General features: G+C 51.4%; 9 protein-coding genes across 9 annotated transcripts; 5 read left to right on the forward strand and 4 right to left on the reverse strand.

Annotated features, from left to right (window-relative positions):
- Window positions 1–178: 178 nt before the first annotated feature.
- Window positions 179–3,697, reverse strand: BP01DRAFT_143673 (STE11 family mitogen-activated protein kinase kinase kinase). Its single transcript, XM_025570579.1, has 5 exons — window positions 3,605–3,697; window positions 3,066–3,495; window positions 2,934–3,007; window positions 2,713–2,864; window positions 179–2,660 (listed from the first exon to the last, which is right to left on the reverse strand). The coding sequence occupies exons 2-5, from the start codon at window positions 3,245–3,247 to the stop codon at window positions 342–344; spliced, it is 2,727 nt and encodes a 908-aa protein (XP_025428024.1). The 5' UTR covers window positions 3,248–3,495; window positions 3,605–3,697; the 3' UTR covers window positions 179–341.
- Window positions 3,698–5,658: 1,961 nt separating this feature from the next.
- Window positions 5,659–8,468, forward strand: BP01DRAFT_304349 (FTFMHR domain-containing protein; the record flags this gene model as incomplete). The annotated part of the gene is made up of 3 exons (XM_025572159.1): window positions 5,659–5,791; window positions 5,874–5,928; window positions 5,999–8,468. 3 exons carry the CDS (start codon window positions 5,659–5,661, stop codon window positions 8,466–8,468), a joined length of 2,658 nt encoding a protein of 885 aa, XP_025428025.1.
- Window positions 8,469–9,066: 598 nt separating this feature from the next.
- BP01DRAFT_376585 (uncharacterized protein) lies at window positions 9,067–9,987 on the reverse strand (the record flags this gene model as incomplete). The annotated part of the gene is made up of 3 exons (XM_025576958.1): window positions 9,067–9,366; window positions 9,443–9,532; window positions 9,610–9,987. The coding sequence occupies 3 exons, from the start codon at window positions 9,985–9,987 to the stop codon at window positions 9,067–9,069; spliced, it is 768 nt and encodes a 255-aa protein (XP_025428026.1).
- Window positions 9,988–10,785: 798 nt separating this feature from the next.
- On the forward strand, window positions 10,786–13,771 carry BP01DRAFT_304199 (uncharacterized protein; the record flags this gene model as incomplete). Its single annotated transcript, XM_025572153.1, has 6 exons — window positions 10,786–10,814; window positions 10,884–10,970; window positions 11,057–11,183; window positions 11,242–11,419; window positions 11,488–12,078; window positions 12,135–13,771. 6 exons carry the CDS (start codon window positions 10,786–10,788, stop codon window positions 13,769–13,771), a joined length of 2,649 nt encoding a protein of 882 aa, XP_025428027.1.
- An 880-nt stretch (window positions 13,772–14,651) lies between these two features.
- On the reverse strand, window positions 14,652–16,498 carry BP01DRAFT_359842 (adenosine kinase). The gene is made up of 6 exons (XM_025575774.1): window positions 16,367–16,498; window positions 16,250–16,265; window positions 16,006–16,156; window positions 15,261–15,940; window positions 15,091–15,204; window positions 14,652–15,034 (listed from the first exon to the last, which is right to left on the reverse strand). Exons 1-6 carry the CDS (start codon window positions 16,416–16,418, stop codon window positions 14,995–14,997), a joined length of 1,053 nt encoding a protein of 350 aa, XP_025428028.1. The 5' UTR covers window positions 16,419–16,498; the 3' UTR covers window positions 14,652–14,994.
- A 171-nt stretch (window positions 16,499–16,669) lies between these two features.
- Window positions 16,670–17,692, forward strand: BP01DRAFT_347792 (DUF1770 domain-containing protein). The gene is made up of 3 exons (XM_025573705.1): window positions 16,670–17,113; window positions 17,210–17,404; window positions 17,504–17,692. The coding sequence occupies exons 1-3, from the start codon at window positions 16,805–16,807 to the stop codon at window positions 17,534–17,536; spliced, it is 537 nt and encodes a 178-aa protein (XP_025428029.1). The 5' UTR covers window positions 16,670–16,804; the 3' UTR covers window positions 17,537–17,692.
- A 245-nt stretch (window positions 17,693–17,937) lies between these two features.
- On the reverse strand, window positions 17,938–20,316 carry BP01DRAFT_359845 (uncharacterized protein). The gene is made up of 5 exons (XM_025575775.1): window positions 20,077–20,316; window positions 19,800–19,969; window positions 19,548–19,677; window positions 19,129–19,497; window positions 17,938–19,079 (listed from the first exon to the last, which is right to left on the reverse strand). The coding sequence occupies exons 1-5, from the start codon at window positions 20,275–20,277 to the stop codon at window positions 18,249–18,251; spliced, it is 1,701 nt and encodes a 566-aa protein (XP_025428030.1). The 5' UTR covers window positions 20,278–20,316; the 3' UTR covers window positions 17,938–18,248.
- A 1,558-nt stretch (window positions 20,317–21,874) lies between these two features.
- Window positions 21,875–23,325, forward strand: BP01DRAFT_359847 (60S ribosomal protein uL2). The gene is made up of 4 exons (XM_025575776.1): window positions 21,875–21,930; window positions 22,018–22,509; window positions 22,624–22,709; window positions 22,793–23,325. Exons 1-4 carry the CDS (start codon window positions 21,882–21,884, stop codon window positions 22,928–22,930), a joined length of 765 nt encoding a protein of 254 aa, XP_025428031.1. The 5' UTR covers window positions 21,875–21,881; the 3' UTR covers window positions 22,931–23,325.
- Window positions 23,326–23,969: 644 nt separating this feature from the next.
- Window positions 23,970–24,849, forward strand: mpt (putative DNA repair and transcription factor Ada; the record flags this gene model as incomplete). The annotated part of the gene is made up of 2 exons (XM_025579318.1): window positions 23,970–24,552; window positions 24,640–24,849. Exons 1-2 carry the CDS (start codon window positions 24,043–24,045, stop codon window positions 24,847–24,849), a joined length of 720 nt encoding a protein of 239 aa, XP_025428032.1. The 5' UTR covers window positions 23,970–24,042.
- Window positions 24,850–26,558: the final 1,709 nt, after the last annotated feature.

The following is a 26,558-nucleotide window of genomic DNA, read 5'->3' on the forward strand; positions in this document are numbered from 1 at the left end:
CCCGAGCTTCAATAATGACATTACATACAAGGAGCCGATAGGAACCAATCTTCGTCACAACAACTTGTAAAGGGCTTTATACACACAATGTCGACCACTTCTGCCTCTGCCCAAAGAATCGAGTGCCAGTGGTATGCTCGTGCTACATAGGTGAGCCGCAAATGCAAATGCAGGAGTAGAAATTGCAAAAAGAACAAAGCAGACCCAAGTATGCAATTGATAAAAAAAAAACGACGTCCACGCAGAACAAATGGGTATTAAAATATCAAAATTCGACCGGTGAAATTGAAGGGAAAACCAGAGCGCCAAGGGGCTGGTGGTACTCGAGCCTTACCAGGAAATTAGCCAGCAAGAGGAGTCTTCAGGAACGGACAAGTCAGCAACTCGTCTGCTGATGGCCTCTGCTCATAATCGACTTGGAAGGTCTGGTCCAGGAAGTCCACGGCCTCTGGACTAGCATGCTCTGGTGCTGGTGGCCGGGCTTTGTTGCTGCCGATGGCGAAAATGGCTTGCAGTTGACTGCAGTCGGGGAACGGGTGAGCTCCAATAAACATTTCAACCACCAGACATCCCAGACTCCAGATGTCAGCCTTCTTCGTATGCGCCGTCTGACGGACCACCTCCGGTGCCATCCAGTAGACACTACCTTGCAGTGAGGGGCGGTGCAGGTGTCCACCGCCTGTACCACTGGCACGAGCGCCGAGGAGAGTCGAGGCTTCCACCCGTTTCGAGATACCAAAATCGGAAATCTTGATGCCTCCTTTATTGTCGACGAGGATGTTGGCACCCTTGATATCACGATGAATAATGTCACAACTGTGAAGGTAGGACAACCCCGCCAAAATCTGCCTAACAAAATTCTTGATCAAAGGCTCCTGGAAGGTATTGTACTGCTTGAGCATAGTAGCAATAGACCCTCCGGGCACATACTCCAAGAAAATGTTCAGATACTGATCATCTGCGGCAGTGCCAAGATACTGCACAATATTTGGATGATGCATTCCTTGGAGAAGTTCAATCTCATGCTTGAGCGCGGTGACCATGCTGTTCTTGCGCTTGTCAAATTCCGTGCCCTTTGTCGCAGAGGGAATCTCCACTTGTTTCACAGCCATAAGCTCTCCCGTAATCGCATGAAGCGCGAGGAAGACACTGCCGAAGGAGCCCTCCCCAATCAATGAACCCTTCATCCAGTTCTTTGGAGCGAAGTTGTTTCCAGCCAAAAAGTCGTTGAGGCCATCATCCTCCTCTTCTCCATCTTCAGCCACCAGAATGCTCAGTCGTTCATTAAGCGAACCACCGTCAGTTGCAGCAACGCTTGCGTTCTCATCGAGAAGACTATGACGGGATGTTGTAGGGTCATCAGAACCACTATCAAAAGAAACATATGACTTGCGGTTCGGCTCGATCGGCGACTCTTCTTGAAGCGGTTGCAAGGAGCTCGAAGCAATTGAGTCCCTGTAGCTCATTGACGGGAGGCTGAATTTCGATACAGACAGAGGTCTCGACGCACGGGTCGGTGTTCCTCCAGCATTAAGCCAAGTATCTGCAATGCTCGGCATTGGAGGCGCGTCCCTGAGACTAGATGCATAGCTGGTATTGCTGACGACACTCAGGCGACTTGCTGCACGGCTCAAGCGCTGTGACCTCCGAACCGACATTCGCATTGTCTTCTCGATATCCTCCCGATGATGACTAGGGAAGTACGATGTGATCTCGTGTATGATCATCTCACTTGGGGGACGAGCACCGAAGAACGACCGCAATTTGGCAGCAGAGGGAGATGGGCGTTCCAAACTAACTGACCGCAGTTCGTGCTCACTCGGTGCTTGATTTTGTCGGGATGAGACCGGAGACATCGGCTGTCGGATGTTGAGCCACGACTCTCCAGTCAGCTGCTGGATTTTGAGTTGGTTGCGCACATTGGAACTGCTCAAAGCGTTCATGTGAGCAACTTGGCTTTCATCTACCGCTAGTTGAGAAGCCCGACGAAGCTCATCGGTATCTGGTTCCCCAGCATGAATTTTGCGAAGGATAAGACGGCCACGCTCTGGCCTGTGACTGCTTTCGCATATTTCCATGAGTTCATGGTCGGCAAGTCTTCTGCAATTCGAGGGATCGGGCTCCAAGCCATCCATCACATAAAAGCAATAGTTGCGATACTGATGCTCCGGAAGCTGTAGCTTCTTCAGCACACACAGGATAATTTCATCTGCGGTTTTGCAATGTTTGATGTCCAGCACTTTGGTCTGACCACCGGTGTATATCACTCTGATGACAGGCGAGTTTGGCAACTGTCCCATCGTCAAGCCGTCGAGACTGGGATTCTGTCTCAAGTGTGAGCCATTCCGATTACTGTGACCATTTTCACTGGGAGTGCCTGGTTTTCGGCTGGTCATCGACCCAGCAGATGACTGATGGCTGAAGTAGCCTGGTCCCTGTTCCTTCCGCCCTGTGTCCATCGGGCTGCTTGCGGCATACTGTTGAGCGCGTAATGGCGATCCGGGTCGCGATGACGACCGGCCGGCAGAGTAATTATGCGAGCTACTCTCAGCTGCGCGAGACATACGACGTGTACCTGTCGTTGGCCGCTGATTGGATTGGCGGGATGGCCCGGACGAGGCGGTTGTGTAAGATACGGCTTCGAGAGCAGCCAATTGATTCTGGATTCACCTTGAGCACGGGACGTTTCAGGCAGCATAGCGTCAGACTTACCATTGTTCTTTGCTTTCTGTTGAGGACAGACTTGTTTCGCAATTGCTTGATGGCGACGAAGATGCGCACGCGGTCACCAATTTTCTTTATGCCCATCTCTTGCAGGATTTTCTGATCACATTCGATCAGATTGTTGCCGTTGACATTGTTCGCTACCTATCATCAGTTTCTGTCCGGATACAGCAAGTGCCCACGAGGCGCGGGTTGTTGCAGGTAGCTACCTTTGAACAAAGCTTCGTATTGACCACAGTTTATGCTATGAAGCCAGGCAATGACCTGCTTCTCATCCCAAGACCTGGTGGCGATGAGAATTTGCTAGACCACGAGAAGGTAGCTTTGCATGAGAGACTCACCGTACGGCGTCAAGGCCATCGGGCTTTTCCGAAAACTCTGACTCTGTCGGACTCGTAAACAGCATGCCACTCTGCGAATCACCAAGGGCAGCGGTTTTCTGCGACGGGCCCGTATAATAGGAGGTCGTTGGGGTCTGCGTAGATTGCAGGCCCAATGGGTTGTATGTGGCCTTTGCTAGCATATTGACAATTATTCTCGAGCTATCTCCGGGGCTATTTCAAGCACTTGATGGCGGGGTGGTTTAGATATATCCTCTCGAGTCGAGGACTCGGATGTAGGCCTAAACAGGCAATCGAGGAAGGACCCAAATGTGAGATCAAGGCGTTGTCGCGGATGTAAACTGAATGATATATCTTGAATGGCGACGCGAGTATTGAGATCTCAACCGAGATTCTGGGTGGGGTTTAATGCATGGTACGAATTTGTTATCTGGTCATGATAGTGCATATTAGCGGAGGTTGCGCGGAGTGGGGGAGGGCGATGGAAAGATCAATGCGACAGAGTGTCTGACGCAGGGTGGATGGAGAAATGAACTTACGATTCAACCGATCTAAGAGCACGGGGACGTATGGCAGGCAAATTAGCACTGAAGATAGTGGCTTCGTGATCTGCCTGGCCTAGGCTCACTTTGGCTCTTTTCGCGCTCGAGATGTCAGGTTGAGACGCTTTTACTTTTGAAAAGGACCCCAGTTAGAATGAAAAGTAACAGCAGCCAACGACAGATCGGTAAGAGGGTCGAAATCAAGAAAAGGATGGGCGGGGGAGAAAGATGGCAGCGATACTCCGTGATAGCCGCTGGAGGGAAGGCTGAAACGGGCTGGTAGAGAGGATGGGAGAGAATTTAATGGAGAGAAGAATGGACGAAAATGAGGGGATAGGCTATGACGAGCGAGATAGACAAAACAAGACAGTCTCCCTTTCTGTCTGTCTCTCTGTGCCTTGTCTGGAGTGATCTCTTCTTCCCATAGAGAGATGATACGGAGAGAAGGTGGTTTAATGGATCTGAGGAAGAGCGCGCGGGTTGTCAGGCCGATCGGACGGGGACGATGGGCAGCTTCCACTACGGAATCATTCTCAAACACGCCCCCGGCGGATGATTTGTCAAGGGGCCCAAACCTGAAACAATGAACTTGACTCTTTGGACTCTTCGCAACACGCCCGCCCCATTCTCCCGCCTATTCTTAGGGGAGGTTCCATGGGCTCGTGTGCGAAAAGCCGAAAGGAGAGCAAGAAAACTCCTCTCCTTTCAGTCATACCGTGTAAATTCAACATCAGACCGGGCACCTCAACCCTTCTTTTCTTCTTCACCCGGAGATTCGCCAGTGGTCTCTTAGTTTAAGTTGAAGTTGGCTATAGGCACGTCATTCTGTCTTACAACCGACTACTGTTGTTTCTCAAGATGCAACTACGCCCTGCCTGTGGTGGGGATGGCTTCGTTGCTTTCCGGGTACTGAGTCGCTCTCAACGATCTCGCAGGAAGAGCTGAGTGGGTTTGGGCCATTCAGTGAGTCGGTGACACTGAACTTGAAGAAAGGGGTGGTCGAGTATTGGATCTAGAACAGGCACAGAACAATGTAAGTGAGTACGTTGACGACGAATCCAGCCCGTCTTAAGGTTCATCATCCGGCTCTCGTATATATATTTAGTTCGTTGACGTGTTGGCATAGTGGTAGTCCAGGGATACATTTAGTCTTCTTCTAGAAACCCCACACCGATAGCCCTCTTCATGCGAAAAGGGGGAGAATTCATGGACAGGTGGACTGTGTATCGCGATCATGATGCACCTTGAGTAACGATGCAGGGTGGTTGAACACAGAATCACGGGAAATACTAGGGATGTTGGAGAGACGAATGGCGCTGTCGTAATCAGACATGTCTGACCTGCCTGTGCATTCTGTCAGCGTTTAAAGGCCGTCTAATACCCAGTAGGGCTGTCCAAGTCTGAGCCTAGGACAAAACCGTCATTTATTCCCCGGGGGGTCAACCGATAGTACTGCATAGTACGGAGTATATAGTGAGCATAGAATTTAGGAGCCGAAGACTCAGGCAGCTTCTCTTGTGAAATCCTGGAGATTGCACGTGGAACCCAAGGGATCTCCTCGCTTTTGAAACCAAGTGAGGAGGAGACATGGTGTTGGTGGTGATGGTGGTGGTGTGTGCTGGCGGACTTTGACCACCCCCAACAACTCAAATGAACATCTCCGCACCAGTGGGGATGGAATTATGCACGGGGACGGTGGGTGGTTGTTAGCTGCGTGCAAATCTGCCAAACGGGAGATTGCAGCTGCGACACTCACTCTCGCTCTCACTCACATCCACCAGCGAGACATATGATATCTATGCAACACCTTGAAGCTGGAGAGGCGGGGAAGGATCGTTCGAGTCTTACGGAGTACACGACTGCACAGTGATTAACTACTCCCATAACTACAAAGTGTAAAGTGCACACTGACACAGTGGTAGTACCCACGTGACCTCAGACCTTTTTTCGCAAAACCCCCTCATGTCGACGACCCCACAGTTTTTCTTCCCCGCTCGCCTTGTAATAATCCCATCAAAAAAGGACATGGTCCAATTCCACGGCCATTCGCCATGGAGGACGAAAGAGCCAACCCAGGCAAAGTGAGGAAGAAGAGTACCCCGGCTCATCGCAAGTCTCTATCTTGTGAATATTGCAGCAGATCTTTTGCGCGTTTGGAACATCTCCAGCGCCATCTCCGCACCCGTTGAGTAACCCCCCTTTCGGTCTCTCCTCAGAAGATTTTTGCCCACTTACATATATGGGTCTAACTGCCTGGACCACGTAGATACCAAGGAGAAACCTTTTTCATGTGATATCTGCTCCAAGTCATTTGCCAGAAGGTATGCTTTTCCCCCTCATCTCCATGGCATTCAAAGGTTCATTCGCGCTAATATGGGGAAATTTCGATAGCGACCTGCTCGTACGACACGAGCGGCTAGTCCACCCTGCCGAAACGGCCGCCAGTCGAGACCACCGCACGCAGAACACCAACCAGGATGTTCCTCAGACGCCTTCATCTATAATTCAGCCTGCTCATCATGAGTCTCGTATGTTAGAGCTTGCCGACGCTGTTCCGCTGCATACGCAACCCGTTCCGCAACCTCCGCCAGATGTGCAGGTACAACCGCCTCCTATAGTGGAAACCACCCATTTCAACCCTTCGTGGGGGTATGATCTGAATCTTCTCTCGCATGCTGCGAGTCATGTTGCTCTTGAAGGTGAACAGGCGAGCCTCGAGTCGCTGCGGAAATCTTCCCAAAACGTTGCACCCCCTCAGCCGCTCGCCCATATTCCGGAAAGAGCGATAACCGATAATTATGGCGTAGAACCCTCAATTCTGGACCTTGCTGACTTAGGGGACCCCGTTCAAGACTTTACTGTCTTCTTGGAGAGTGTTGGTCTATCATCGGACTGGGACTCGGGGGTGTTTTCTACTGTCGAAGAGCCGATGCTGCCGACCACACTTCCAATGGAGACCAAGCCATCTATCCGCGAGATGGGAAGGCTTGGTCCTGAACTCCTTAATGATCCGCGGACGGCGGCAGACGAAGCACCGTCATTCTCAAATTTCGGGTCACGATTGCCATCGCTGCAACCAGAACCGCATGAAGTGGATGATCGCCTTGGCTTCACAGATGAGGGACCTCGTGCTGCTTGGGATATAACCAATGCAGACCGTCAAGTTTTTGTCTCCAAACTTGAGGAATTTGCTTACATACTGCCCAAGAACTTTGTGCCGCCCTCGAGACACGCTTTGTCTCGCTTCTTTGCTGGCTATATAAATGGATTGAATGAACATCTCCCCTTTATTCATGTGCCTACCCTTTCTGTCGCAAAATGCTCTCCAGAGCTTACACTTGCTTTGGCAGCAGCGGGGTCTCACTACCGCTTTGAAAACAGTCGAGGCATCGAGCTATTCCATGCGGCAAAAGCCATTCTGCTCCAACGCCTTCATCGAAGAGATAGCAAACAAGTTGCATGTCCGACATGGAATTACTTATCACCGGGATCGGGGTTTCAAACCTCTCGCGGCTCTTCCACCACATCTAATCATGCCAGTAGCCCGTTCCAGCAACACCATCAACCACATGCTCATCACCACCACACACCGTACCCTACAGATTCCTCAGGTTACTCGGCAGAGGATTCGGACGCCCACATGGAAGTCATCCGAACCTTCCTTCTGCTCACGGTGTTCGCCTCGTGGGAAAGACATCCGGAGTTACTGAGGGAAATCCTCTCACTTCAAAGCACTTTGGCAAGGCTTGTCAGAGAACATGGCCTGTCAGAGCCACCCCCTAGCTCAGATCCTCACAACTGGGAAGAGTGGATCCGCAGAGAAGGCAACCGACGCACCAAATTCATCGTATATTGTTTCTTTAACCTCCATTCTATCATGTACAACATTCCCCCTCTGATCCTGAACGCGGAATTAAAGTTGAACATGCCGTGTTCGCACGATGTCTGGAAGGCAACAAATGCGGCTCAGTGGCGGCGAGTAGCCCGCATTCGGCATGGATCTGATGTTCCTTTTCAAGAGGCCTTTGCTAAACTGTTCCTCAAGTCGAATATGTCGGGTTCCACGGCACCAATATCACCGCTCGGGAACTATATTCTGATTCATGCTCTCATTCAACAAATCTTTTTCGCGCGCCAGTTGTGTCTTTCAGCACCGACCATGCAGGGTACCAGCCTGAGGAGCGAAGATCTCTCTGTCCTGGATAATTCTTTGAGTGCCTGGAAGGCACTCTGGAAACGCACTCCTGAGTCAAGCATTGACCCCCAGAATCCGGCAGGACCCATTGCTTTCACATCAACTGCTCTTTTAGGGCTGGCCTATATCCGATTGCATGTGGACCTGGGGCCGTGCCGTCGTCTCATGACGCAGGATCCACATCAGATAGCGAGGTCCTTAGGTGAATCACCGCTTATAGCTCGGAGTCCTCGATTGATTATGGCCCTACTACATTCTGCCCATGCACTCTCGATTCCGGTGCGTCTGGGCATCGATTTCGTCGCTAGAACCCACTCCTTCTTCTGGAGCATTCAGCATTCCCTTTGTAGCTTGGAATGTGCCTTTCTTCTCAGCCGCTGGTTGCTCTCTATCCCAGTGACTCATGCCGAACAAAGGCTCTCCGACCATGAAAGGAAATTACTCCTTTGGATCAAGAGCATGATGGACGAGACCGATATGGCTGTTGATCCACCGGGGGCACCGGATATGGAGTTCATCGCCAATCCATATAAAGCAAAGCAGCTGAGTGTGGCTATTGTTCGCGTGTGGGCTCGAACCTTCAAGGGAAACACTAGTTGGGCCATAGTGGATCTGGTTGGTTCAAGCCTAGATGCCTATGCCGACCTCCTTGAAACCACATCATGAGCGCTCCAAATACTGCGACCACCGACGGGATGACATTTGCTTCCCGGGGCTCGGACATTCACCTACAATCGAGGACCCCCTAGCAACAGTGAGGGTTTTGGGCGATACGATCCCTAAACTTGCCTGGTTGATCCGATTGGTCAACGCACTGAGAACGAGGAATGGTGTTGCTGTATACCTACCCATGTTGCTTGAAGTCCTCATACTCCCCTTAACCACCCCTGTATATAGATAAATTATGATTTGCTATGTCTTTGCTATGCTTTGAGGAGGAAAGCGAACATTTGCGTCATTGTTACGTGTTGTGACACGATTTTAATCTGTCAGCCATGGCAGGTGTCCTTCGGCGCAGGGCGATTCCCAGGCCCCGATAACACCAAGGAAAAGAGGTGTTATCAGTGATTTTGCTTTCATGTGATTGTTGCTGCAGGTCCATTTGGGGAGCACCTTATGTCGCGGGGTGTATTACCCCATTCTAGCAAGGCGCAGAGAGTATGATTTCTTGACTGTTTCGGCGTCGAGGTACCACGATGAATCACAACAATGTTCTTTATCGTCGAGATAGAGTTTCGAACTGTATTCTTCGACAATAGAAAGGTTAAGGTCTCCTTCCGATCCTGCCTTGGTTCCTCGTGACACTGGATGGCACGAAACGTAGCGCAGACATGGACTTTTCCAGCTCAGCAATTTCCATCTCGTCCGAGACCTCCGGAGTCCGGCATGTCTGTTGAGTACCTGGATTAGCGCTTGGAATAGACCCAGAGGTCTGTCTGTTCCTCAGCCGTCCTTCCAAGGGTGGGGCGGGAGTAGCGGATAAACGACGGCGGTGTGTCTTGGTAGGCCGTAACAACGAGGTCTGTTGATCGAGGCCATCGTTGACTATATAAAAATTGTATGTCTGCGCCCGTAAATTGGATTAGTGAACACGGAAAGAGAGCCAACAGATATACAAACGGGAGAGATGACCCTTATACCTTAGGAAACATGTGTTTGTCGATGAGATGCATTCTGCGTTTCTGGGCCGTCGAGCATTTCCGCTCGCAGTCCTCGATGAAGCATCCGTACTGTGACCCACCCACGCGCCATCTAAGAGTCAGTGATGAGCAAACACACAGTAAACAGGCAGCGAAGTTTTACATACGGTCTTCTCGCCTCGTTCGCGTCGCGTGGCGACAATGGCGTCATGGTTCTCTTCGATATGAAGGCTAAGGAATCGATCCGTGGGGAAGTTCTTCCCACATTGGGAGCAGCGGTTGACATGTGACTGGCGGTAATGGACCTCATAGTCCTCATAGGAGGCGAAGGCGAGGGTCTCACGGTGCGGTGGAAGGGAACAATACATAACTTCAGCTACCGGAGCGGCAGTATCAGACAAGTGCACCTTAGAGCGTCCGAGAGAGAGCGCAGTCGAGGATGCTGGGGATGCCGGCCAGGACCCATCCTCGGACGACAACAGATCATCGGGGGCGGCGGCGGCGGGGGACGAGCCGGAGCTGCTGCGTGAGCGTTTGGTGGACATGTTGGCAACTGTTGTCCTGCGTTTGAGAGGGAGAAAATCGCAGCAGTGATAGGTCAGTCGCATGGGAATGGTTCACGCTGCAGCAATGGCGTGACACTGGGACCATCCATTGGTGGAGTTGCAATCTTTCTGCCTGTGCTGTAAAGGTCAGGGACGATTGATGTTGGTGACTGTGAATCTGGATGTATAGTACTTACATATCTTTAAATCAATGATGAAGCAGTTAATGATCGACTGTATTTTCAATCACTCCTCACTCAACATGTACAGGACCTGGTCGTTGTTCAATTAATTGTACTCCGTATAGTCAGTCCTAACCGCTCTCTCTATTGGGCAGAGTCACTCACCGCCTTCCTCCCCGTGCATCCCGCGGTGTCGGCGACTTCTCCATATTTTGTCGGCCTCAAAGAAAAGAAAAAGTTCCCCTCTCCTCCCTCTCTTCCTCCGGTGACAAGAATTCCTATGGGATTTTCCCTCGAGCGAGCGGCGGCCCCTAATACCCTCCGTTGTTCATCCTCAATCTATCTTCCACTTCCCGTTTGAGCTTTGTTTCCTATCTTTTTTCTCTCCTGCTTCGTCTTTTGCTCTGTGTTACCATTGGTTCCTCTGACGTTATTATTGAACCTGCATCCCGCCTCCCCCCCCCGCTCGCCGCGCTCGTTCTGTATATACCATTACCACTAACTGATGGATCGTTCACTGCTCTTGTCGCCCGCACACTCTCAACCAGCCACAGCCATCTGACGGCGAAGTCAACGGTGGAGGTGACGCGGGCTCCGGTGATCCTATCTCCTGAGCATGGCGTCCGCGTTCCAGGATACGTGGCAGTCAGTAACCTCGCCTGCCCCTCGCCTCATGTCAATCCCAATCCGTCTTGCTAATATTTGCATGTGCAGAACTGCGCTCGATCTCGAAAGAGAGCTTTCGAAGAGCCTTGCCGAAAAGGAACCCACGTTTGCCGAAATCTCCCATCATTTGTCGGAGTCAGTTTGAATAACCTTTCCACCGTCCTTCTGTGTTGCGCGCAAACCCATTCTGACTTTTGTCTTTGCATCTTCGCCCGTCGCAGATTTCGATCCGCCTGTCAGAATGCTATCCTCCAGGACCTCGATGCCGCCCGCTCCGTGGATGTCGAAGGACGCCTATGGGATAGTCATCTCAAGATCAACAATCGATTCCGTAAATTGCTGTCTCGCGTGAGTCTTGCGGTGGCCCTGTATGCTTCCGACTCTAATTCGTGATGTGCGATGGCAGTTCCGTGAGGAAAACGGGAAGAAGAAAAAGCCAGTAGAAAAACGGAAGCTCGAGAAGCATTACCTTGAATTCATCAAATCCAGTCAGCGATTCTATCGAGGCTACATACAACAACTGTCCTCCCATGTTGGAGGGATTCCGGAGCTGGAAAAAGTTGCCCGGAAGTTCAATTTTGACAGTGAGCAAACCGGTGGTCCCGCCAGCTTGGCGAATATACCGTTATCTGAAGTTCTAAAACCTTCACAGATTTGTCGGCAGAGCCGCCCATACATGCTACGGAGGCCCTTAGAAAACGGATCCTGCAATCGTGCCATGCGACATTGATTCGTCTGGGCGATCTTTCCCGCTACCGCGAAACCGAGCTGGTCACGAAGGAACGCAATTGGGGTCCCGCGATCGGATATTACGACTTGGCTACCCTGATCTATCCAGCCTCTGGCGCATCGCATAACCAACTGGCAGTCATTGCGTTAGCTGATGGCAATCATCTTCGAGCAACTTATCATTTGTACAGGGCGTTAGCAGCCCAGGAGCCTCATCCCTCAGCCAGGGGTAATCTGGAGATCGAGTTCAGAAAAGTCTTGAATGCATGGGCCAAGCGGGAATTGATTCGCCCCGAAGACGCTGGGATTCCTGGCAGGGCATTGGCTCCTTGGTTTGTGTATCTCCATGCGCAATGTTACAAGGGTGTCGATTTCCCCGAGCATGACGAGCTGGAGAGCGAAGTGCTCAACCAACTTGCTGTTGACTTGAAGGAACGCTCGCTCGAAGGCACTTTGCAGAAGTTTGTTCTCATCAACATTAGTGCAGAGGAGTTTTCAAGGACACGCTCGAACGGTAAGTACTCTAATATCGTAGATACCAAAGTGTTATGCACTGAACCAGGTTTTTAGAAGAGTCTGTGTCAAATGCGCGCGCCTTCTTCCAGCGGATCAATGTGAAGACCTTCTTTACTCTGCTCCAGATTCTTCTTGCAGAAGTAGAACGATTCGCGGTCGAAGACTCGGGCAACAAGGACGCGCAAACCGGTCCTGACAAGGTCACCGTAGTCGCCCGTCGGGTTCTTCCTGCACTACGCAATTACAGCTCCTGGCTACTCACCGTCAGCAACCTGCTGGCGGCGCATAATCAAGAAAAAGACACTCCTTTGGCAGTTCAGATTACGGAATTCTGGAAGATATACGCCAATACATTGACCCTCCTGGCCTCGACTTTCGATGTAGTGCACCTTCCTGAGATCGACTATCTGCTGGAGGAAGATGAAGAAACTCTCGCCTTTGCACCCTTGAGCAAGGACACAACCTCCCGCAGATATCTGGATGCCAGTGGTCAACAAAAGCCTCGAATGAACGATCCAGGCGTGGAACGTAATCATCCCAACATGGAAATGCTGTACCGAATTCGCGAGTTTGTGATCGATGGCTTGGATCTGGTAGTCAGCAATAGAATCCCCATTGCCCTCGTCGACGACGAAGACAAGAAGACATTCATCTACAAGGAGGAAGATCTCCCTTCGCAGTTTTTCGCAAGTCCCGCGGGGCACAACCATACGCTATCTTCTGCGAGCATCGAACGCGAAGATATACAGCAAGCGAACCGTGATCTTAATCATCCAGTCGATACTCGAAGTGTTTATGGTGGATCGCAGTCGGCGTCGATGACTGCCAATATGCACGGTATAGTTGAAGGTGTGGAACGTTTGGTTGATTCGGACACGTATGAGAATGCTCCGAGCATGCCAGAGAGCCTGGCACTGCCTGCAAATGGCAGTCGGCAGCGACCCTCAAGCCAATATTTCAATCCGAGTACGGAGGCAATCTTCCGCGAGGATCTTCTTCCTCGGCAGACTCCAATTGCCCCTCCAGGACTTGCACTGCCGATGGCCAACACCTCAGCTCCTCTCGTCCGTGTCTCATCATCCCAGTCCTACACTCCTCGACCTGCGCTCCCAAGCATCCCCAGCATTTGGAACACGACCCTGTCCTCCAGCCTCGGTGCTGATGCCCCATCGCCTCGGACCCCTCCCGGCCTTGGACCTCAATACTTGCCTCATTCATTGTCGGGAAGCATTGGCAACGCGTCAAACCACCACACATCTCAAGAGTCAATCGCAAACGAGCTTATGCTCCGCCAGAACCTGATGAATCAGGCCCAAGCCGCTCAGCTTCAGGGGTCCCTTCAGCACAATCCCGGTCTCGGCTCGGTTCCTTCTTCCTGGCTACCCTCTTCCAGTCCATCAATCCAGGCCCATCGACTTTCCGGCCTTGCGTGGGATCGAGCACTTCTAGATGCGGGCGTCCCTAGCGGATCGATGGCTCTTCCCAGCCAACCGTCAGCATCAGCACCAAACCTGGGTTCCCCCAGTGGCCTGGTCAACTCTTCTTGGGCCAACGACGCCTTCCTTGCCAGTACGCTATCCTCTGGTGCAGGTTACCCTATTTCTTCTAGCTTCAACGGCAGTGCCCGCAAGGCGCCCGCGCCGTACGGAGCTATTGGTCAAACCGCCCCACGCTATGGTCACGGCGGCTGATCCTGTGACATGCTTCGTCTTGTAATTAACTCAAGTTTGACTCTGTTTCCAATTTTGCGATAGACGACAAACAACGACATTATGGTCTAACTACCCAACGCATCTGTTTGACTCTCCTCTCTGCTCAGTCTTTTTTTTTCCCCGAAGATTCCACTGTTTGCGGATGTATGTGCGGGATACCCCACACGATACCTGCATGTACAGGGAATCTGAAATTGACAACGGCACGAAGAAGACATAACAGACAGATAGTTGGATTACCAAAAATGAGTTCTTGGGAGGAGTGGCGCTTGAGCCAAGGGTGGGAAGACAATTCTCCGAGCTAGCCGTCCCAGCGTATCGCCAGCTGCATTGTCAATTCTCCTCTTTTCTTTGCTATTTGCTACAAGATCAAACTCAAGAGCCGTTGCGGGAGAGGTTGAAGTCAAACGACCCATCATGAACGGACATGCGAATACACTGGTATGGCATGCGCGCGCCGTGGGTAGACTCGTTGTTCAACTGGTTGTTAGGGGGGGGAGGGGAAGGAAGAGAGGGAAGGAAGAGAGGGAAGGAAGAGAGGGAAGGAAGAGAGGGAAGGAAGAGGAGGGAAGTGGAGGGCAGAGAGGGAGAGAGAGAATAACAGGAGAGGGAAGAATGGTGCCACGCAAGAAGTTATTTGGGTTCCTCGTATTGCAGTACCAGTACCACCTATATGCCTAGTCAGTATATCTGACCTCTTGAGGCCTGTGATAGAACATCCATGAGGTTTTGTCCCGACCCGAGCGGGTTGGAGGTTGCTGCGACTACCAATGCTCGCTGTTTTTCCTTGAGGCTCTAATGTCTACTGATATCTTGCTCCGGGTGGCCTACTCCGTTACCATAATTTGGTTTGTAGATTATGTGCACCCCCTAATCTTACTATGATAATGGGAGAATATTGTATAGTCGTCATAGTTCGTTGTTGAGAACGTCATCCGCCCATTCCGGTCTATCTATTGAATATCCATCCGGGTGAGGCGCTCTTCACATAACAATCATTGAGGATCAAGGTCCAAGAAGAAAAAGGAAATAGTCAAAGACGTTAAGTCAACGACAAGAAACTTGGGTATAGAGGGTTGAATCCTAAAGTAGAAAGAGAAAGATGTTTTTTTGTACTCGGTAGTAACCATAGACAGTAATGTCTTGAGTCCCGTGGTGTCGGACGGGACTTGGATTTAAGGAGATGGCTTAGTGGTGGATATTTATTTGGAGGGGGTGTAGGTCTGCTTGGGGAAGGGGAAACTGAGGGAAGTGTTAGAAGTCTTTCCCAGAGCGTTATGAGCAAGGTCAAAACTTACGAAGGTCCCAGCTCCTGGATGCTAAGAGAAGCGAGCCACTGGCCAAGGTCAATGCTCTCCTCAAGGGATTTGCCCTGGACAACACCAGCGCAGAAACCACCAGCAAAGGCGTCACTGGATAATAGTCAGAACCATCATGCTAGCTCAAAGGAGTCTGTCAGAACACTTACCCAGCACCATTAGTGTCGTTGATGCTGCTCTTGGGGATCTCGCGGACGGGGAACTGCTTGACCTCGACTTCACCGTTGGGCTTGACGGTGGCAGCGACGGTGGGGTCAGTGCCCTGAGTCACGATGGCAACGCGGGGGCGGCTGGTGTTCTTCTTGGGAAGCTGAGCCAGCTTCTTGGCGATCTCGACAACGTCGTCGGTACCCCATTCGTGGCTCTCAGCGTAGGAACGAGCCTCAGTCTCGTTACAGAAAGTGTAGTCAGTGTAGGGCAAGACGCTGTCAAGCTGGTCCTTGAAGAACTGAGGAATAAAAGGAGCAGAGAGGGACAGCATGAAGACCTTGTTCTTGGCAGCAGCCTCCTCACCCAGAGCCTGGATGGCAGGAACGCAGACGGTCAAGTGGTAGCCACCGACATAGTAGAACTGGGCCTTCTCGACGAGAGACCAGACGTGAGGCTGCTTCAAGTGGTCAAGCTTGTATTCGTTGGCGGCAGCAAGGTGAGTGCACATGCTGCGGTTGTGGCCGGTGATGATGACACCGCACTTGCCGGTGGGCTGAGCATCATCGATACGGTATTCGGTGTGAACACCAGCCTTGGTGCAGGCCTCCTTCAGGATGTCGGCGTATTTGTCACGGCCAACACAGCCAATGTACATCACGGAGTTCTCGGGAAGGATATACTAAAATCGACTGCCGTAAGTAAATAGTAGTCGTCGTCGTCGTCTTCGGGAGGTAGGGCTCGTACCTGAGCGCCACGAGCAGTATTCTGAGCAGCACCGCCAGCAATGAGCTTGGCATCACGGCCGAGGAGCTCTTCGTACAGACCCATGTGCTTGTCCTCAGCGAGGATGGCATCGTTGTCCTTCAACCCGTATTTTTCCAAAAGAGCGGCATCACTGTGGGGTGGCAGAAGTCAGTAAGGCGTTTAAATCACAAGACAGGTGATTCGTAGAATCAATTAAATCAAAGATGTGATCGAGATGACTTACCCAACAGCCTGGATATCTGCATAGCTCATTAATTGAAGGTTAGCCTTAGCCTGGGGACAATGCAGAAAAGTAGGGGAACCGAGGTAAAAGGAGGGGGAGGGGGAAGATCCCACGCACCCAGGAGAGGGTTCTCGAGGCACAACAAAGGGTAACCCTGAGGGGCAGCCATCTTGAAGGAGATAGAGGAAGTTAGGAGGAGAGATAGAGGGAAAGATAAAAAAAGGTGAGAGGTGAGAGGGGTGAGGAAATGAGAGAGAATGGAGAGAGAGAGAGGGTGGGGGAAAGAAGAGTTAGTAGTACCTACTACTAATTGAAGTGACTACTAGTAATAAACTTACTCAATGGGCGGAGGAGGGGCTGATCGGGTGTGATTGGGCGGAGCATCGACAGTTCCTCCGGCCTCCGACCTTCACTCTTGCTCTACATACAATACCTACCTATTACTATTCCGTACTATCTACTCCGTATCTATCATTGAATGAATGGTTCATTGACTTCAATTTACTTCCTCAACACACTTACCTCCTACACCCACACAACACCAACTACGCTACAATGACCGACCCCGTTCTCCAGATTCCCGAAGTCATTCAGACCGCTTCGATCAACCGCAACCCTTCGCCAGACCACGACGTCAACCCGCCGACCGCAGCCTCCGAAAAGCAGCCCGTAGTGGAAGATGCTCCCTCTGAAGCTGGCAGCATTCCTTCCGACATCGTTGACCCTCGCCATATGGTCAGGCCCGCCACTCGGCGCCATAATTTTCCCCCATTGCCCGACCTGCGCTTCGAACAAAGCTATCTTGCCAGCTTGCGTGGCGCCGATACCTGGGGAAGAGTCGCGTGGATCACCATCAGAGACCAGGTGAGTCCCTCCGTAATCTCCTGGAGTGCATGCTGTCCGCTGGAACAGCAGTTATGACTGTCGCGCTCACCACTTTCTTCCCTCTCTGTTCCGCAGGTCCTCCTCCCTTTGATGCAGGGTACACTCTGGACCCTGGCTCTCTCCGGCTGGCGCTTCTGGAACCGCAATGCCTCTCTGAGTGGGCAGACCCTGGGGAGTAGAATTCGCCGCTGGTGGTACGAGGTCAACAACTGGAAGCTCCCTCCTTTGGGGTCTGCGAGAGATCCCCGGGTTGCAGCCAAGGTGGATGACGTGAGTGCTTCCCCCACATTCTAACTCTGCCCCCGTTCGAGCACCCTACAACTTTCGGTATGTCTCATTGACCTTCTGACATTCTCGGAGTTTCTGCAGTTCTATACAGCCCAGTTCTCCAATGCCGTCTAAAAGCCGTGCCGCTGTACTGCTGGTGTAGCGGCCGAGCCGTTGAAATACAGCTTCCGTCGATTGGGATTTGCATCTCGGGTGTTTAGCGTTCGGCGTTCGATCTTCATTAAGAAGCGGTGATTAACTGGCATTTTCATTTGCTTCTTCAACGTCAATAAAGGGGCCCATCCAGATCAAGGGCCCTGTGAGTTCTTGCGTGAGATTTTCCCAGAGCATCCTGCTTGTTCTTCTAGCCCAATTGTAGTTATATACATTGTAGACAATCCATAAATGTCTGGAACTTCTTTTGAGGCAACAACTCGGATAGACTATCCAAAAGGTTTGTTCATGATCGTCCGTAGGAAGAGAGGCCCGCATCATAAAATCAGCAAGCCAAGGAACTAATATAGTCCATAAGAGCGCTGGTAGGAATAATCTTATAGATAGTGTAAGATCTTCGTCCGCCCGTATCACTCATATTGACAATGCTATTACCCCAATAGACGACCGCCTTCCATATCTCTTCAGAAACGCCGAACAATAAGATAGATCCCGTGTTTGGTCTCGTACAGTTGAAAGTAGACCAAAGGAAACGCTTTCACAAATAATGTTGTCAATGGGAGGATAAATGGTTATGTGCTAACAATAGCCGCCACGATAGCCGCTACGATAGCCGCTACAAGAGCCACTGGATAACTCTCTTATCATTGAAGGTGCTGTTGATTTGAATAGTTCACCTCGTGTCTTGGACTGAGGCCTCAGGCGCAAGAGTGTTGGTGTGGGTCCCAGTGCTGGGATGCGCAGGGGCAGCAGACGGACTGGTCGTAGCGACCTTAGCTTCTGCTTCAGGGCGAGGCTCAGACTTCGTATCCTCCTGCTTAGCGTCTTGGGGCAGTGGCTGCTCTTGCGGCAAGTCCTCGGGTTTGCCGGACAATTCAGTCACGCCTTCATGCGTGATTCCAGGCTGTTCCTCTGATCGCACCTCATTCGAGCCGCTTGTCTCCTTTCCTTTGTCCTTGTTATATCTGAGCTGCACCACCAGGCTGGGTGGCTCACCGTTCACAACCTCCTCGTCGCCACTCGCTTCCTCTTCGTCATCGCCTTCGAAATCATTGTCCTCTTCCTCCTCGCCGCCTTGCCATTCATTGCCGCTCGATTGCGCCCCATCCGAGCCTTCACCCATCTCATCATCCATATCGTAGTCAGTATAGCCATTGGCCCGGTTGGCCCTCGATCTCGTGGGCCTGCCCTCGTCGTCGGCTGGGCCGTCGTCACGTTGTCCAGCGAGCAAGGACTCGCCGTAAAGACCGCCTGCTCGAGATCGTATTTGTCGGCCGCTGGCTGTGTAACGTGGACCCGCCGGATCCACAGGAGTAGAGACCCCAGAGGTATTGCGGGTCGAACGTCGCGTCGATGGGAGGCCGTCGGAGAAGATGTCTTCGTCGTCGGAATAGGTGTACTTCAACTTCTTCCCACGAGTACGGCCTTCATAAAGGGAGAAACCCGGTTCTGGGCGAGCGAATTGCGCCTTCCGGGCAATCCGATAGTCGCGACGTTTGCGTTTCTGTTTATGGTCAGCACAGGTCAGCGGACCCAGGGCGACTGCGACTTACCTCCTCTGATCCTTCGAACCGAGGGATTGAGTTTCGGATCCTCTCGCTCAACTTCTTGGAATGAATGCTCCTCTCTTCGTCAAGTTTGTCCGCGATGACCTTCAGCTCCGGGATGCTTCCCGCCACGCTCCACCAAGTATTGGTTTTCAATGCCGGGTTGCTCTCGCGATACAGTCTAAAGTGCGTGTCATCTAACCCCTCAATAAGCCAGTATCGACGTTTCAGGCCGTCGCGACCCCACGGTTGAACGGAGAGTGGCTGATTGAGATCATCCTCATGACGCGCTTGCTTGTAGGACTCTTTTATCTTGGCTTGAACGGCATCGGAGGAGGACAGGGACCATACGATCAGCGATTTGAGGAGGTGCAACTAGGACATGTCAGTGAAGTAGACTCTGATAAAGCGACCGCGCGACATACGCGTTCTTCTGGTTTCATGGTTGTGAAGGTGTTGCCCCCGTGAAGTGGGTTCTTGCCTTGCCAAGCCCTAGGCCATTGAGAGGCATGAGTTTGAATCGCCTCCTCAAGAGGACGAGTGTAGTGATTGCGACTGCGATTTAAGCACGGAATGTCAGTCTCTTGTAAACGGCTGGGGAATGAGGTTGTATGTGGTAGAGAAGACTCATTGGGCTCCTCCACGGTGCGGGTTGGGGATGCGGGCGGCGGCCATACTCCACGTCTTTCTTCCTGTTCAATACCAAGCCTAGCAATGCACAGAGTAACCGTTCAATATGATCGCCGGGGGTGCTGTCGGCGACGCCTCTTTCGATATCCTGTGGACCAAAGTGTGGTGTCGACCGCGGAAATACATCATGGAAACGCGCGCGGAACATTACAATGAACTAGAAATTGCGACAAGTCAGCACATTGCCACTGAACCACGCGCATAACGCGTTAAAAATGGCCCCGGAGAGCTCCAGACAGCTTAGTCCCTCCGCGAATAACATACTGCAATATCAGGGTTGTCTGCTAGAACATATTCGTGAGGTGGTGAGGGCTCCCGTTTCGGCGGCGGAGACTCGGACTCCTTCTTGAAGTACTTGGTGATGCCCACTGGCTCATCCACGGCCATGGATCCCGTCTCCTCATCAGACGGAGGTGCTGAGGAGAGCGACGAAAGCTCTGAATCTGAAAGGGACAGGTTGGACATGACTGTGTGGCTGTCCGATGTTTTAGGGGAAGGTGGGAGGAGAGGGAGATGTTGCAAGGCCGAGCGGGCAGGTCCGCGGCGCAGAGAAGTTCTACTTTGCACTACGGTTGGAAGCGCGGCTTTTACGCGCCTGGCGTTTCTGGCATCATCAAGAACAGCCTTTATCCAGGGATGATCAGCACCCACTCAGCACCACATCCTCCGGCGATAGTCTGGAGTTGGCACGGACAGCGCATAGGGCTGTATGGTCTATTCACGAGGTCCCCAACAGCAGTCACTTTATACATATGAGATGTTCTTGTTGTTTGCACATGGAGAGATCAAATTAACGATATTGCATCATCAAGCCACGAGCCACGAGCACGGCCTACTTGTGCATATAGTTCAATAGAATCGAAAAGAAGCTCACTGTACACCGGGATTGAGCATATACTTGCACAGCATCATCGACATGGCCCAGAAATAGAGGTGACGAGATTGCCAGCGGTAGGAGATGATCTTCGTGCAAACACTGTGCTATCAAAGAGGATCACCGACCAGACAGAGGACACTTGATAGATATCCTGTCTTGGTACTGAGTCGTATCTGGCAGAGTGCCCTTGCATGAATAGGTTTGTATCGACGCGTCCAGCAAGCCTCACGGACCTGCCCCGCTCGTGGTATAACCTGCTAACTACCAAGCGGCGTCTGGTAGGTGGCGGCAAAGGTATAGACGCACGGGCGTTTTATACACCGAGATACATCATCAAGGCAAGACAGAAATATGGGCTTTTCTGAGTTGCATCGACCTAGAAGGTCTCCGGCTGTTGCGACCGATGAGGATGTTCATCGGCCAATCCCGTTGACCTCAAAAGACATCGGAGATTCGGAAATATCATTGTACTACCAAGCGCGGTCAGTTTATGAGGACGAACAGAGTATACGGAGTACGCGAATCAGCTACTCAGGCACGGTGTCTCTCATTCTGCACCTGATTGCGTTCCATGTTGCTCAGTCAAAAGCTGACGCCGTTCTCAGAGCGGAGCGTGTCGAAACAATAATATACAGTACTGTACAAATAGTAGCGCAAGTAGTCGATAAGCGACTGGCAGCATTTGGGGGGAGGGAAGGCTGTTTATAAAAGGAGGGGAGAGAGGGGGAGAATAGGTGATAGTAGGGGAACACCAGGCTGTGATACATTCGAAAGGTCCAATCTGCTTAGTAGTCAGTCCAATGTCAGACTTAGTTACTTACTCCGTAGGTAGTTATGCATTGCATCGAACATGCCCGGCTATTAGGCTAACCTCTTAACTAAACTAACCCTTTAGGTAACCGAGCACAAAGGCGGTGAGCCCACAGCCAGTACGCTTAGTCAGAGACTCGGAAGCGACCCGCGCCACGTTAAAAGTCGCAGCCACCGCTCAGTCACACACGCTAGCCCCGACACGGTTAGATTAGCGACTTCCACCCTAAAGCCCACACAGCCCTTCGCCGACGAATTCTCAACACCAACCCGAACAAGGTCATCTTAGATTTGAGGTACGAGAACTCGAACTCTCCCACCACCAGGTCGCCGGCGGACTCCTCTTGAATACTAACACCAGGTTCCTATCTAGAAAGTCGCCATGGGTCGTGTGATCCGCAACCAGAGGAAGGGTCGTGGATCCATTTTCAGTGAGTGCGACCGCAATATCCTCAAAATTCGAAATCTCCTGAGAGCCAGAATCCCGGAATGCTGATGCAAAAATTTCTCGATTGTAGCGGCCAACACCCGTCTCAACAAGGCCCCTGCCCAGTTCCGTGTCCTCGACTACGCTGAGCGTCATGGATACACTCGTGGTGTTGTGAAGGAGATCATCCACGACCCTGGCCGTGGTGCTCCTCTCGCCAAGGTCCAGTTCCGTCACCCCTACAAGTTCAAGCACGTTACCGAGACCTTCATCGCCAACGAGGGCATGTACACCGGTCAATTCATCTACGCCGGAAAGAACGCTACCCTGACTGTCGGCAACATCCTTCCCCTCGCCTCCGTTCCTGAGGGTACCGTTATCTCCAACGTTGAGGAGAAGGCTGGCGACCGTGGTGCTCTTGGTCGTACCTCCGGTAACTACGTTACCGTTATTGGACACAACCCTGAGGAGGGCAAGACCCGTGTCAAGCTTCCCTCTGGTGCCAAGAAGGTCATCAAGAACACCGCTCGCGGTATGGTTGGTATCGTCGCTGGTGGTGGCCGTACCGACAAGCCTTTGCTCAGTACGTTTCTCCCTCGCTGGAATATGGCTTATCAAAATTGGGACTTCCGCCGCGTAAATGGAGAGCGGAAGAGGACTACTACCCTGAGAACTGGTCACTAACTTCTGCCTACAGAGGCTTCTCGTGCCAAGCACAAGTTCGCTGTCAAGCGCAACTCTTGGCCCAAGACTCGTGGTGTTGCCATGAACCCCGTTGATCACGTAAGGGCCCCATTTTACAACTGCTTTCGCGCAGTCGATTTCTGGCGAGGAGACATGGTTGCTGACATCTTTTCTCTCTACAGCCTCACGGTGGTGGTAACCACCAGCACATCGGTAAGGCTTCGACCATTTCCCGCTACGCCGCCCACGGTCAAAAAGCCGGTCTTATTGCTGCCCGGAGAACTGGTCTGCTCCGCGGTACCCAGAAGACCAAGGACTAAGCGGTTTATGGTGTGGAGTTTTTATTGTGACGGGTTGAAAATGCTCTTTTGCTATGAGGCATATGTACTTAGGCGACTGCGGATAATCTCCCATGCGTCTCTAGCCAAGTTAGGTTGTGGCCAACAAATATTTTCATGATGACCAAAGCAAAAGGAAAAACGGGTTCAAAATTCAACTCTTGTGCATGTGCTTGAACGAGTCTGTCGCGCTGTAGCGTAGCCGATGTAGACCGGATTGTTCTGACGGATCTCACACTTGGATATGCTGCATTCTGGAAGATGCGCTCTGTACTCTAAATTTGCACTAGGCCTTCTATCTCTCAGTGCGCATTGTGATTACGGGGTAATGTTCTCATAGACAGGTTCTACCCGGGAATTGTTAGAATGGATCTGGTTGATTTGCAACCAAAGTCGATGAACATGCCTCCCAACTTGAGTCACGTATGCATATCAAGAACCCAGAATCGCACTTGAAACTTCATTGTTCACTTCGGATGCCTGTTTTATCACGGTGTGATGAGCAGGCTGGCCGCTATGGTACACAAATGAGATAATCAACGCTTTTCAGCAACTATTTGTTTCGGGAGACAGGATTTTAAGATATATATCAAGGTCAGATCAAGTCCTAGGGTGAGTCTCGCACAAAGATAAACCCATCCATAACAGGATTGACCATAGTATATCATGTAGATGCCCTACATCAAAAGATATACTCGAAACCATAAAGGCCACTGTAGAAAGATGCTGTGTATAATAGCCTCCCAGGTAAATATAGTTAGCAAGATAACTTGACATACAGGCGCCACCTCGCTTGCAACCGTTGCTGGCCCGCTTACCGGTTATGTGTTCCACTAGCTATACTGTACCTTGATATCTTGAAGGTTATATAGATTGGAGCCTGAGGTCGTATCATCTTGCCCTCAAAGTGACCAATCACAGCACCGATTCCTTTCCTCGGGTCACGAGAAGGAGGGACTGTACCTGCAGCATTCATTTAGACTGAGGACCGATAGTATTTCAAGAACCACATAAAACCTACCAACAGTCTACATCATCCTTCAGATTTGCTCATAGTCTACCCAAACTGTTCAGAGCATCAACACACTTTGCGAATGGACCCAAAGCCTCAGCCCGTCCAGCTCCCTCGGCAACCTCTTCCATCTCCCTCCCTCGCCAGCGCATCCGCGCGCTGGCAGGCTGTGGTTAAGCGCGATCCCACTGCTACCGCTTTTGTTTACGCGGTATTGACTACCAAGATTTATTGTCGCGCCTCCTGTCCTGGCCGTCTCGCGCGGCGAGCCAACGTGCGCTTCTACGATCTGCCCTCGCAGGCCCAGAAGGCAGGATTCCGCGCGTGCAAGCGCTGCAGGCCTGAATCTCTTCAGTCTGATGGGTGCAGTCCTAGTGCCCAGGTTCAACTCGTACAGCGAGCGTGTCAGACGATTTCTTCAACCGTCCAGTTGGGGTCGAAGCCTACGCTGCGCATTCTTGCGGCTGAGGCTGGGCTCACGTCGAGTCACTTCCATCGCGTCTTCAAGAAGGTTATGGGCGTCACGCCGGGGCAGTATGTTGTTGAGATGACACAGGCGGTGGGGGATGGTGGGGGAACGGTGCCGAGGACAGTGACAGGGTTGTCCTTGCCGTTGTCGTTCAAGAGGAATGATGACGACGGGGTGTCTCGGACGCCGGAAATAGGAACAGTGCCTCAGGCCCGGGGTGGCTTGGAGATCAATGAGATCAGTCATAGCGCTGCTGGTAAGGGGGTCGAGGAAGAACTGGTCCCACCGTGGAATGATTTTGATGCATTAATTGCCGCTGAGGCTGGTTTCGTTTCTATGCAGGAGGTGCAGCCACTGGATGAACTGCATGCTTGGCATGGAATTGACCCATTGCATCCCGCTGCTGCTGACATTAGATGACTGTTTTGTTTTTTATTCTTTGAGGTATCATTGCATGTGTCTGGTGGGATATCACGGGAGTCTTTGTAAATCATGTACTGGAGGGTGACCTTTTCCCGATTTATGTTTTGGACATTGTCGCCGTGTGGATAGCTGCTGCGCTTCAATGGAGCTTGTATACTTCATTTACCTTGATTAGCTGTGTCTTGGGTGTACTTAGAGGAAGACTGACAGTTTTTTTTTCGTGGTGCAGGAGCAGGGACTGCTTCAGAGTACCGCAGAGGGGAAGCTAATACATTTTCTGTGTATCATACACGATGCCCATCTCGAAATTACCAACTATCGCACCACTTTCTCTCGACAAGCCAGTTCCCCAGTATGAGGTAGATGGGGCCGAAGACTCACAAAGGCTTCCAAATAAGTAAACATAAAATCGACCAAACGAACAGTGCATGCTCACTTCTAGAACTACGAATGCACCAGGAGTGTGAAGAGCTCCGCAACGGGTAAGGAGTTTGCGCAGTTACTTGCACAAGTCGCAGTAGACCGTTGCACCAAGTCGACATCTGTCGGATTACACAGTACGGAGAATGAGAAATGCCCCCGGCTCTGATGAGGATCAGCTATATGTCTCCAATAAATGCTTCCAGATGCATTGGCCGCATCTTGCATCATGATCAGCAACTGACATGCTGTGCACGCCGTAATAGTAGGGGTATAGGAGATACCAGAGTAGCATTTTCTTTTCCATTCGTATCTACCCGCAAGGGCACCCATTATGAAGATGGGTCCGGAGTCCGGATTACGCAAGCGCTAGCGTTTGTACGGAGTACATTCGAAAATAATCTATACATTGTCCTTTCTACTAACTTGCCCATTGTGCACTGGACTCACCTTGGATCGTTCTGTAAGTGGTTGTTCCATCCTCGCCACCGGTCTGGTACTGCAGAGATACAAAGATAACTTATGGAGAGAGATCTGCTGCTGACGACCAATGCGCGTTTTGCATAACTGGCACATCTTGCGAAGTCAAATCCCAAACATTTGCTCATCACTGTTCCATATCTCGTAACAGAGAAAGCACCTCCCCGCTCCACCTTTGTGTTCCGGAAATAGAACTTCGTTTTGACTGACTGTTCGAGCTGGTGGCAAAGCGAGTCGCGGCTAATCCAGGTTTTTCTGGCGGGGAGTGTATCTCCACCTGAATGGCCCACCAACGCGTGTCACTCGCTGTTTTTACCTTGTTCCCGCCTATTCTGACTGCCAACTTGTCTAACTGCCAGTGGAGTGCACCAAAGGGGCAACCCAAGGTTGCAGAAGCCATGGAAGGTTGAGAGAGGTCTGACAATAGATGATCGATGGATTGAATGGTACGAGTATGAGAGGGAGGAAAGACTGGACTGGAACTACTCCTGAGTTTCAGGTACACCTCAAAAGTCTCAAACAAACGCCTGGCGTTCTGGCCCCGCCTCCACCGGCTCCATCAAGTCCATTCTCGATCGAATCGTATGTACTGTACGGAGTAACGTACATTGAAATGCACTTTCAGGGTTCAGGAGAAATGGCTACAAGGAAGAATCGCAAGGAACCACTCAGACCGTCAGACGACTGAACTTCTTTTTTACTCTTTCGACATTGTGTGTGGTTATGGACTTGGAACTCGAATCCTGGCCCCTCATCTCACGCCGCGCTTGTCCAGCAGAATTCACCAGACTTGTGTGGGGTGTGTT

Source organism: Aspergillus saccharolyticus, assembly GCF_003184585.1.
Source record: "Aspergillus saccharolyticus JOP 1030-1 unplaced genomic scaffold BP01scaffold_39, whole genome shotgun sequence".
Classification (NCBI taxonomy): Eukaryota; Fungi; Ascomycota; class Eurotiomycetes; order Eurotiales; family Aspergillaceae; genus Aspergillus; species Aspergillus saccharolyticus.